The sequence below is a fragment of the Pan paniscus genome, chromosome 9 (assembly GCF_029289425.2).
Source record: "Pan paniscus chromosome 9, NHGRI_mPanPan1-v2.0_pri, whole genome shotgun sequence".
NCBI lineage: Eukaryota > Metazoa > Chordata > Mammalia > Primates > Hominidae > Pan > Pan paniscus.
This window is the reverse complement of record NC_073258.2, coordinates 20820416-20833296: the sequence shown is the minus strand read 5'-3', so window position 1 is coordinate 20833296 and position 12881 is coordinate 20820416. Positions and strand designations below refer to the sequence as shown.

The 12881-nt window shown below is 39.0% G+C and overlaps 1 protein-coding gene across 3 annotated transcripts in view; it reads left to right on the top strand.

Annotated features, from left to right (window-relative positions):
• TSG101 (tumor susceptibility 101) overlaps positions 1-12881 on the top strand; it is a 46745-nt gene that overhangs the window by 10559 nt on the left and 23305 nt on the right. For all 3 annotated transcript variants that reach the window (XM_003818237.5, XM_063608127.1, XM_008971509.5), the window contains 4 exons: positions 252-317; positions 1574-1737; positions 6729-6852; positions 9465-9531. In XM_003818237.5, coding sequence (XP_003818285.1) covers positions 252-317; positions 1574-1737; positions 6729-6852; positions 9465-9531 — 421 coding nt within the window. The remainder of the gene's footprint in view (positions 1-251; positions 318-1573; positions 1738-6728; positions 6853-9464; positions 9532-12881) is intronic.

Below are 12881 nucleotides of genomic sequence, written 5' to 3'. Positions count from 1 at the left end.
CAAAATCGCGCCATTGCACTCCATCCTGGGCAACAGGATGAGACTCTGAAAAAAAAAAACAAAAAAGAGCTCATCAATGACATTGAGTGAATCAACAAAGAATTGTTAGTTATTGGACAGGATGGATGATACATTGACAGGTCAGCCCCTTTCAAGGATAAAAATGAATTTTAACCAGTCTTTCTGAAAGAATAACTTACGGGAGTATCTTAAAAAATGCTCATGATTAAATCATTGTTCTTTCCTTTCAGTTTTTAACGATGGCAGTTCCAGGGAACTAATGAACCTCACTGGAACAATCCCTGTGCCTTATAGAGGTAAATGTCTTATTAGGTTTCCAGCATAGATGCATTTTGAATACATAATAAATATGTTGCCAAAGAGTTATAACCAAATTAAACCTACTTTCTCAGGGCTTTGATACTGATACAGATTTTAACTTCTATTCAAATTGAAGTTCATTTGGCAGTAACACCTAACATTTTCAGCTTTCTTAAAACTTCCTTACCAAGATATATGAACAAATAAGTGCCTAAGTTCACCAGAGGAGTTTAATGTTTCACTGAATCAAATAATTGTAGAACTAGAAATGGATCTTACTTGCCTCCTAATTCAGCCTCCCACACCATTCAAACTTTCCTGACAATGGGAAGCTAAGATATAGGCTTCAAAGTCAGGACAGAGTTATGTTTGAGTTCTTGCTCTATAATCTTAGCAGTTTTGTTACATGTTATAGATGGATATCTTTGACATTTGGATAATAGTACCTAACTTGGGGGAAGTGAGCATTTATTAGATAATGAATGTAAAGGACGTGGCACAGAGCCTGGAATATAATAAGCAGACAGTTAAAAGTAGCTGTTATTTATGGTTGTGATGTTGGTGATAATGCTAATGATAGATAATTGATCTCTGTTAGCCTGTCTTTCACCCTCTGCTGAAATATTTAGTGGTGAGGAAGCATTTAGCTTAATGAGAGACCATTTTGTTTTTGGACAGCTCTGTTTGTTAATTATTCCTTGTAACTAGCTAAGACCTATGTCCTTTACCCATTGATTTCACATAGTACCTGCTATTCATAAGGCAATAAGGATAGGAGCTGTGGCTACAAAGATGAATAAAGGATGTACCTCTTCTGGAAGAACTCCACTAATAGGGGAAACAAAGGGAACAGATAGATACTTACACTATTCTGTAACTGCTATAGAATTATAAAATGAAAAAGTGCTATGAGATTACAGAGGAGAACAAGGCCACATGGGAAGATCACAGAGGAAGTGACATTTGAGCCACTACTAATAAGTCAACCATTCATAATAAACAGAGGGAAAAAACAGTTAATTGAGTATCAGCATTGTATAAAGCAAGTATAAGTTTAGGGAAGACTGAGTAAAATTTAAGATTACTGACTTTGCTATTGCCCTCAGGAAATAAATTCTGCTGGGGGAAATAGGAATGGGGGGATGCGGATATATGTATAAATTGTATCTAAACTAAACCTCTGTTCCTTTAACCATTCTTCAATTTAAAAATAATAAAAATAGAGTAACTGAAGTTTCTATTTCTTTTTCAGGTAATACATATAATATTCCAATATGCCTATGGCTACTGGACACATACCCATATAATCCCCCTATCTGTTTTGTTAAGCCTACTAGTTCAATGACTATTAAAACAGGAAAGCATGTTGATGCAAATGGGAAGATATATCTTCCTTATCTACATGAATGGAAACACGTAAGTATTAATAGTGTTCTGTGAATTAGTTATGTTACTAGCATCTGCTTTCTTTTAGCACTCAAGGAGGATTCGAGGTAGGATAGATAAGTTCAGATAATGGACTAATCACTGAGTTGAGGGTAAATTAGAAAAGGCTGACTAAAAGAAATGGGTTTCTGTAGAGCTTTGTAATTTTCAGAATACTTATGTTCAATATTTTGTTGGCTTTAGTTGAACCTTTTAAAATAGGCAGCATTCACATAGTGGGAAGTGCATTTTAAAAAATAGTATCCTGGTGAGGTAGTTATGGAATTCAAATCTGATTACTCAAAGCATTTCTGTCAAGAATAATAGTAGGGAACTTCTGTTTATGTGTCTGATAGTGTAACTGTGACAGATTAATGTTCCTATGAAAAATAACTAGAAAAGCAAGAGAAAATACAAACAACACCTGTTGGAAGGCTTTGGAAAGCTGTTTAGGCAATCAAGACATATATGGCCAAGATTCTGTAGAGAAGAAAACAGCAAAGAGATGAGGTAGCTCTGCCAATAACTTTTCCCCCAGGGTACTTACTGATTCCTTTTTTTTTTTTGGAGACAGAGTTTTACTCTGTTGCCCAGGCTGGAGGGCAGTGGCACAATCTCAGCTCACTTACAACCTCCACCTCCCAGGTTCAAGCAATTCAGCTTGGTAGACTCAACCTACTGAGTAGATGGGATTACAGGCGCCCACCACCAAATATAAAAGTTTTGTATTTTAGTATTTAGTAGAGGTGGGGTTTCACCATGTTGGTGAGGCTGTTCTCGAACTCCTGACCTCAAGTGATCCACCCATCTCGGCCTTCTAAAGTGCTGGGATTACAGGCGTAAGCCACCATGCCCGGCCTACTTACTGATTCTTGATGAAGGATGAAGGGCTGAGAATCTGGGCAAAGGGCCTTAGCTAAGAGGCAGAGAAACCTGCAGAGTCTCTAGCAGTCTCAGAGGGCTGAAAAGACAAAAGTTGCTGTTCTGTCTACCAAAGTAACTAGGACTTTTAGATCCAAGATTTGGGAGAAAAGCCATAAAGAAGTGAGTAGCTCTGGGGATGGTGGCTCATGGCTGTGATCCCAGGACTTTGGAAAGCTGAGGCAGGAGGATTGCTTGAGCTCAGGAGTTTGAGACCAGCCTGGGCAACATAGTGAGAACCCCATCTCTATAAAAAAATATTTTAAAAAAACCTTGGCATGGTGGTGTGTGCCTGTGACCCCAGCTACTCAGGAGGCTGAGGTGAAAGGATCACTTGAGCCTGGGAATTCGAGGCTGCGGTGAGCCATGATTGCATCACTGTCCTCCAGCCTAGACAACAGAGCAAGATCTGTCTCCAAAAAAAGAAAAGAAAAGATGAGATACTCTGAATTTTCCCACCTTAAGAGATATGTTGAATTCCTGAGCTTCAAAGATAAGATGCTAAAAAAAAAAACTAAGCAGAACGCCTCTGAAAATCAGCCAAGTTTTCAGCAGTCTTAGGTTGAGGAGGCAATTGGAGTTCAGTACCTTATCAAGAAGGGGAACAAGTAAACATCCTAGGCTGTTAGTTGGCACCACTGGAAGAACACATCTTAGGAGGGAGAACTTAGAGGTAGAATGAGCCTTATAAAAATCTGTCCTTGAGGCTGGATGGGGTGGCTCACACCTGTAGTCTCAGCACTTTGGGAGGCTGAGGCGGGAGGATCACTTGAGGCCAGAAGTTTGAGACGAGCCTGGCCAACATGGTGAAATCCCATTTCTACTAAAAATATAAAAATTAGCCGGGCATGATGGCACATGTCTATAATCCCAGCTACTCCGGAGGCTGAGGCAGGAGAATCGCTTGAACCTGGGAGGCGGAGGTTGCAGTGAGCCGAGATCGCACCACTGCACTCCAGCCTGGGTGGCAGAGTGAGTGAGACTGTCTCAAAAAAAAAAAAAAAAAAATCTGTCCTTCAATCAGCTCAGTCCCTGATCCTGACTGTCTGCCTGCCACAGGATAGGGTGAACCCTTGCTGGAAGAAGATAATATATAGACTCTCTAATTTTTCACAATGTCTAGCATACAATTTATATTTATCAAGTACACCAAGAAAGAGAACCAAGAGGAAAAAAAGACAATAGAAACGGGACATCCCTCCACTCCACCCCTACAAACACACAGGTAACTTGGTTATCAGACACAGACTTAAAAATGGTTGTGATCAGTGCATTCAAGAAAATAGAGGACAAGATGGTAAATTTTATTTAAAAAAACTAACTGGAAATCTTAGAACTGAAAAATAGAATAATAGAGATTAAGAACTCAGTAGATGGGTTTAGTAGCAGATTGGACTCAGTAGAATAGAGACTGCCTCAACCTCCTGAGTAGCTGGGATTACAGGTGCCAACCACCACACCTGGCTAATTTTTGTATTTTTTAGTAGAGATGGGGTTTTGCTACATTGGCCAGTCTGGTCTCGAACTCTTGACTTCAGGTGATCCGTCCGCCTCAGCCTCCCAAAGTGCTGGGATTACAGGCGTGAGCCATTGTGCCTCGCCTCAGTTTGAATTCTTAACCTGTTGCTTTATATTAGGCCTGGAAGTAGATATTAACATAGATATTAATTTTTTTCTTCAAAGAATTTAGTGTAAAAGGAATGGTATGATAATTAAAACTTACCTTGACAAAACTGTAAGAATGTATGAATGAAGAATTGATTCATACTACAACATTAATGAATTCTGAAAACATTATGCCAAGTGAAAGAAGCCAAGCACAAAAGGCCATATATTGTATGATTTCATTTATATGAAACATTTAGGAAAGCAAATCCATAGAGATGGAAAGTAGATTAGTGGTTGCTAAAGGGCTGTGGGGAAAGGGAAACGGGAAGTGACTACTAATGAGTACAGGGTTTCTTTTTCGGATGATGAAAATATTCTGGAATCAGATGGTGGTAATGGTTGCATAGCTTCGTGAAATAATAAAAGCCACTGAAATGTATACTTTAAAAGGAGAAAGTTTATGGGATGTGAATTATATTTCACCTACATGCATGAGGCTTACATGAGGCTATGATTTAGTTAAGGAATTTTGTTGGGCCGAAAAATTGAGAAAGCGTGTGGTCTCAGTGGCCATCCCCACACACACCAGCCACAGTATCTGTGAGTGTTGCACAGATACTGTGCTTATAACACCCCAAGTCTCAGTATATAAATTTACAGGCAAACACAAGAAAAATATTGGAAAAGTAGATATCAGCAAGTTTTCACAGAAAGCTTTGAGAAATGTTATTAATTGTCATCTTCCATGAGTTAGGTCAAAATTGAACAAATGAGGTGAGTTTGGTTCTTTGGAAAAGGTGAAAACTGCCACTGAACTCTTCTGTCAGGAGTATTAAAAGAAGTGCCAATCCTAATCCTGTAATCCTGACTACTTGGGAGACTGAGGCAGGAAGATTGTTGAGTTCAAGTCTGAGCTGGGCAACATGGCAAGACCTTGTCTGGGGGGAGGAGGGGTGTAAAAAGTAGTTTCTATGAAGATGGTTAGCCTATCAAGGTGATTGAGTAATTCTTCAGAACTCAGTGAACTTATGAATGAAGTACGTGAGATGAGATACACACAAAATAGATTAAGGAGTAAAAGAAGAATAATCAAATAAGCCATTTTGAACAACTTTGTCTAGCACAGCTTAATTAGTGGTTGGTAGATATTTCTTTTGTTGTTTTTTGTTGTCGTTGTTGTTGTTGGGTTTTGTTTTTGTTTTTTTGAAACAGGGTCTCACTCTAACCCAGGCTGGAGTGCAGTGGCGCAGTCATACTGCAGCCTCAACCTTCCTGGCTCAGGTGATCCTCCCGCTGCAGCCTCCTGAGTAGTTGTGACCACAGGCGCATGCCACCATGTACAGTTAATTTTTTTGTAGAGACCAGGCTGGTCTCAAACTCCTGAGCTCAAGCTGGATTACAAAATGGAGGGGAAAGTGCTGGAATAGACCTAGAATTTTTTAAATTATGCATGCTGCAAAATAGCCTTATTTGATCCTTCTGCCTCGGCCTCCCAAAGTGCTGGGATTACAGGTGTAAGCCACCACCCCTGGCCAGTGCTCAATAGGTATTTGAGAGAAAATCTTAGTAACTCTTATGAAAAAATAGGAATCTCTTTGTCATTGTTGGAAGGAAAGATCCTTTAACAATTCACCCCGTTTGTACTACAATCTAGCAATTTCTAAGCTAGAATCTACGTATAATTTTTTTGTTTGTTTTGAGACTGAGTCTTGCTCTGTCGCCTAGGATGGAGTGCAGTGGTGTGATCTCAGCTCACTGCAACCTCTGCCTCTGGGGTTTAAGCAATTCTCTTGCCTCAGCCTCCTGAGTAACTGGGACCATAGACGCACATCACCACACCCGGCTAATTTTTGTGTTTTTAGTAGAGATGGGATTTTGCCATGTTGGCCCAGCTGGTCTCAAACTCCTGGCTTCAAGCAGTCCACCCACCTTGGCCTCCCAAAGTGCTGGGATTACAGGTGTGAACCACCTCACTTGGCTGGAATCTACCTGTAATTTCAGAGTTCATAATATCTTTAATAAAAATTAATTTTAAGAACACGTATTTCCAAGATATCATTGATGTCTTTTAATGGCCTTAAATAATATTGTGACTGTTGCTCATATTCATCCCTAAATTTGTACCAGTATACTTATAATACATTGTACAGTGGCAATAAAATAAATTTTTGTTAGTTCTGTGGAGTCAAATGAAGAGCAAAACTCTATGAATTTTGCAATATGCTGCTTTAACTAGTGCTATTTTTATATACTTGAAGCAAGAACCTTGCTGCACATCATGTTTAAAACCACTTAACTCTATTAAAATAAATTAATTAAATGAAATTTTCATGATTGGGGTCCTACAAAGAAAATTATCAAGCTGAGTTGAAAACCGATGAGAAATGGCTAACCTTTTTCTTTTTACTGAAAAGCAACTCTGTAGCTGACTTGAATTTTTTTTCATTTTTTAGCCACAGTCAGACTTGTTGGGGCTTATTCAGGTCATGATTGTGGTATTTGGAGATGAACCTCCAGTCTTCTCTCGTCCTATTTCGGCATCCTATCCGCCATACCAGGCAACGGGGCCACCAAATAGTAAGTAGAATTGAGATTTTACTTTAAAACTCATATAAACAAAAGAGAACAGAAACCTTTGTAAAAAAAGAAAGAAAAATTAATGACTTCTTTGCTTTTTAGTTTATCAAGCTAGTGGATTTTTTGGAAGTATTCTGAGGCCCCACATCTGCATGTACAGATTCCCACCAAAGACTGGCATTTGGGCTTCCATTTGTAGGTAGAAATCTAAGAATGGTTGTGCTGGATTCCAAAATGGAGGAGAAAGTGTAGAATAGAGCTAGAATTTTTACAATTATGCATGCTGCAGAATAGCCTTATTTGATCAGCTTGGAAGCACATATAACTTGAAAGGTAGTCTGACCTCTCCTTTCTCTTTGCAACTACAAAATCAGTGTTGTAGATAAGGATTAAGGTCAACTGAAGCGTTCACATTCACCTATTCTGGGTATACACAATTGGACATCTAGCTCTTAGCTTTCTTCTCTTTCGTACAGCCAATTCATGATTTTACCTTGTGTGGAGTGATGGGAGCATGGAGAGAGTGTTGCTTCTCCCCTAATTGGAATATATTATCTCTGTTACCTCTATTTTCTTGAATAATTCTTACTGATACTTAAAAATCACTCTGAATAATTGTGAGTTGGTTGTACTTATTTTGAATTTACTAAATCTGCATTGATTTCACTGTGTTTTGAGCTGTGACTTTTTTTTTTTGGTAAATTTTCTTTAAGATTATAATTAACCAAACTTGTTTATCTTACAAGACAAATTATATGTGCTTTCATTTTTCTTCTGCTGAAAATTGTACTTTTTCCTTTTTAATCCATTCTTTCCTGAGGAACATCTTGGTTTATAAGCTGAATGGGAATTTAACAGAAAGAATTTTTGAACCCATTTCTCTTTCCTTCCCTACCTTCCCAGAATAAGCTTGATTTTAGGATTACTATTTCTTTTAGTAAAGGTACTGGTAATTCCTTTGGATCAGAAATTTGTTTTTATCTTATTAAATTCTGTTGACTCTAGTGCCCAAGAGTAGAGTATCTTGCTTAAGTTTGAAATACGAAATATTTGGCCGGGTGTGGTAGCTGTAACCCCAGCACTTTGGGAGGCCGAGGTGGGGGTGGATCACCTGATGTCAGAAGTTCAAGACCAGCTTGGCCAACATGATGAAACCCCATCTCTACTAAAAATACAAAATTAGCCAGGTGTGGTGGTGCATGCCTGTAGTCCCAGCTACTCGGGAGGCTGAGGCAGATGTTGCAGTGAGCTGAGATCGCATTACTGCACTCCAGCCTGGGTGACAGAGCAAGACTCTGTATCAAAAAAAAAAAAAGATATCAAATATTTCCTAGTCTCATTACCTTTGTTTATTTGCTCAGATAATATAGCGAGTGACCGCTATGACAAAGGTAACCTTTTCAGAAATTCAGGTAGTCTCCTAAGCAACTTTTTTTTTTTTGAGACAGAGTCTCGCTCTGTTGCCCAGGCCAGAGTGCAGTGGTATGATCTGGGCTGACTGCAACCTCTGCCTGCCAGGTTCAAGTGATTCTCGAGCCTCAGCCTCCCAAGTCGCTGGGATTACAGGCCCCCACCACCATGCCCAGCTAATTTTTGTATTTTTAGTAGAGTCGGGGTTTCACCATGTTGGCCAGGCTGGTCTCGAACTCATGACCTCAAGTGATCCGCCTCGGCCTCCCAAAGTGCTGGGATTACAGGCGTGAGCCACCGTGGCCGGCCTGCAACATTTTTTTTTTCCTAAATTTCTTTGAGTTTTAAATTGACATTGGAAGTGCAGTATTCAAGAAAGAGACCGTACTATTGTTACTGTTGCAATTCAATTTTGTACTCAGTCACTGTAAGTCACGTTAAACACTCTAGAGCAGATTCTTTACTATTTTTTTTGTCAGTTAAGCTCAAGATTAACTTCTCTTTTTCTTCCTCTATGTTGATTAGCCTCTTGGCACCACTGATCTTAGTTCTTTGGTATTCATGTTCTCTTTAAAGAATGTATAAAGTATTCTTTAAGCTTGCTGGGTTTTAACCTTTTATCCCTAGTATTTCTAAGCTTTTGTTTTGTTTGTTTCTTTGTTTTGAGATAGGGTCTCACTCTGTCACCTAGACTAGTTTTTAACAGTCTGGATAATGTAAGTTTTGTGTAGGACTTCTCATAGTAGTTTGAAGTCTCTTAAAGTCTTTAAATCAACAAAATCAGCTGTGCTAATTGGCCAACATAGTTATAAAAGAAATATCAAAAGATTTATTAGATATAATAAAGAAGTTACTCTCTAAGAAGTTAACCTTGGACCAAAGAAGGCCAGAATTACCTTCCTCTAAATTTGAAATTGAACTTGCTCTTAGGTAATAGACTTCTTGAGAACTTTAAAAGCTGACCAGGTTGACCTGTTTGCCAGTTCTTTTGGTAGGGATTGTCGTAAGTATTGTAATTCATGTTTAATGATTTCAGGATTATGAAAGGGAGAGGTATTTGTTTTGTTTTGGTGCTGAGATTTGGATTTTTTAACTGTGTGAAATTTTGCTGTGTATTGACAGTGTGATGTATATCTTATTCAGTAGCCTACATATTCAGGCCTTGTATATTATTTTTACAATGTGAAAAAAATTGTTTTTAGCTTCCTACATGCCAGGCATGCCAGGTGGAATCTCTCCATACCCATCCGGATACCCTCCCAATCCCAGGTAATGAAAAACGTTCTTTTGAATAATTGTATTACAAATTCTTCTATTAGATCTAGAATCAAAATAATTTGCTAATTAGGGCATTAAAATAAATTTAATTGCAATTTAGTGGAAGATAAAACTTAGTTTATTCCTGGAATTTATTTATTTATTTTTTTTTTTTTTTGAGATGGAGTCTTGCTCTGTCACCCAGGCTGGAGTACAGTGGCGCAATCTCGGCTCACTGCAACCTCTACTTCCCCAGTTCAAGTGATTCTCCTGCCTCAGCCTCCCTAGCAGTTGGGACTACAGGCTGTGCCACCATTCCCTGCTAATTTTTGTATTTTTAGTAGAGACAGGATTTCACCATGTTGGCCAGGCTGGTCTCAAACTCCTGACCTTGTGATCTGCCTGCCTCAGACTCCCAAAGCGCTGGGATTACAGGTGTGAGCCACCATGCCCAGTCTATGTATTTTTTTTTTTTAAAAGAAGAGAGTATTATAAAATATTTTTCCCCTTGGCTGAATTCATTATAACTAGCATTCCATTTAATATTTCAGCTATCTATACTAGATATACAAATTTCTTAAAAGGACTTCAAGATCAAAAACCAATTGAGATCACTGTCATTACTCAACCCATTTCTTTCCTCTTTAAAATAAAAATGCAGCCCAGGAGCTGCCTTTCTGTAGATTGAAAGAAACTCCTTTCAAATTATACACACACACCTTAAAATTCTAGCAATAAGGCCGGGTGTGGTAGCTCACACCTGTAATCTTACCCAGCACTTTGGGAGGCCGATGCAGGCGGATCACCTGAGGTCCTGAGGTCAGGAGTTCGAGACCAGCCTGGCCAACAGAGTGAAACCCCATCTCTACTAAAAATACAAAATTAGCCAGGCATGGTGGCACATGCCTGTAATCCCAGCTCTTTGGGAGGCTGAGGTAGGAGAATTGCTTGAACCCAGGAGGCGGAGGTTGCAGTGAGCCGAGATCGCGCCATTACACTCCACCCTGGGCGACAGAGCAAGACTCTCTCTCAAACAAACAAAACCCCACAACCTATCTTTTCTATACATTGCAGGAATCAATTAATGGTTCAGATAATGGGGTCAAACTTGTCACATGATATTTACTTATTCAGTTCATAGACTACCTGTACTATCAACCTTTATTATCCATTTAGTAATAACATAGGTAACTAAATTAAATTAACAATGAAATCAGTCTGTTAACACACACTAGAAAGTCAATGATAAATAATTACTAACCCATGTTTTAAATGTGTACTTGTTTCAGTGGTAATCTAGGAGTACTCTCCAAAGGTGGTCTTTGGGCTAACTTAAAATCCCACTCAGCACTTTGGGAGGCCGAGGTAGGGATTGCTTGAGCCCAGAAGTTGGAGACCAGCCTGGGCAACATAGTAGACCTCATTTCTACAAAAAAAAATTAAAATTAGCCAGGCATGGTGGTGTGAACCTGTAGTCCCAGCTACTTGGGAGGGTGAGGTGGAAGGATCACTTGAGCCTACAGATCGAGGATGCAATGAGCCATAATTGCACCACTGTACGCCAGCCTGGGCAACAGAGTGAGAACCTGTCTCAAAAAAAAAAAAAAGATTGGCATATACTGATGCCAAGATGAGACTTCCAGCTGCTCTAACAATTAGCAAGGAAAATTTAACTCTGCTAAGTCTTCTTAGTTTCATATAACCCAGTCATAATCCTCATGGATAAATGCAGCCAGATTTCTGAACACATGTCATAGGTAAATATATATATGTACATATATAATATCTAGGATCTTGAAAGTTAATTTAGCAAACACTTCATTTCTGGGTTGTCTTAATTTCACAACTTTTTAGAAGGTAATAAGCATTCTGTCACTTTGGATAGGTAAGCAGAGATTAGAAGAACATTTGTCAGGGACAATAGAGAAAGATTCCTTTGGTAGTAATATATAAGCAGGTTATACATTTTAGATTTCTTGAGGCCCTAAATTTTCTGATTAAGTTCTAGAAATGGAATCCTACCTGAAGCCTTGAAATTACAAGGCTACTGAACAATTGCTAGTAAAAAGCAGCTTTGGACATACAGGGAATAATTGTTGAAGGTACACTATGGAAATGGACTTCTGAACAATAAAGCTACAGATGGAGATTCTCTGAAGTTAATATCTGTAGGCTTAGAAGAGTTTTATACCAAGTTACAAAAAAATTCAGCAATGTGATCACATTATCTTTGCAAAGGTATGCAAAATGGGAGAAACTCCAGAAAAAAAGAGCAGTTTATCCCAGTTTTCAGAAAGGTGGATTTAGAAATTTCAGTAGGATTGACATTTCTTTACAGCATTATAGCATGGATTACTGAAGAGACTAGAAACAAAAGTACTGTGTTCAGTAGCCTCCAGCATGTGTCCACTAGGAACAAAAATGCTTTCTTTTTTTTTGTCTGATTTTGCTTTTATACTGATATATAAGAGAAGTACCATGATTACATTGAATCTTCAGCAAGTCATATATAAAACTTAGTTGAGGACAAGTTATAAAGTGGAAGCTGATAATACAAATAGGAGAATCTTTGAACCACTGCATCGAAAAAGGATTATTGACCATAAACTCAGAAGGAGCTCTTGCTCCAGTGTCCTAGGCTAGCTTTTTTTTTTTTTTTGAGATAGGGGCTTCACTCTGTTGCCCAGGCTGGAGTGCAGTGGCATAATCTCAGCTACTGTAGCCTTGACCTCCTGGGCTCAGGTGATCTTTCAACTTCAGCCTCCCAAGTAGCTGGGACTACAGGTGTGTGCCCCTACACCTGGCTAATTTTTCTATTTTTGTAGAAATGGTTTCGCCATGTTGTCTAGGCTTGCCTTGAACTCCTGGACTCAAGTGATCTACCTGCCTCAGCCTCCCAAAGTGCTAGGATTACAGGTGTGATCCACTGCACCCAGCCTGGGCTAGCTCTTTTTAATCAGTAATTTTAATGCGCTTGTAAAAGGCAAATGTCATAGAATTGATAATTATAGCTAAAATAGGATTGAGATTTATTGTCTAACTAACCAGGTGGCCAGTAATCATCCTATTCTAATTTTCTTCTTCATTGTAAGGGAAACACTGACTAGTAAGCATTCAGAGGAAAGCAATTAGATCTGAAAATCATGTCCTGAGACAAATGGTTAAAGGAATTAAGAATAGTTAGGGCTGGGTGCGGTGGTGGCTCACAGCTGTAATCCCAGCACTTTGGGAGGCTGAGGCGGGTGAATCACGAGGTCAGGAGATTGAGACCATCCTGGCTAACATGGTGAAACCCCATCTCTACTAAAAATACAAAAAATTAGCTGGGTGTGGTGGCGGGCACCTATAGTCCCAGCTACTCA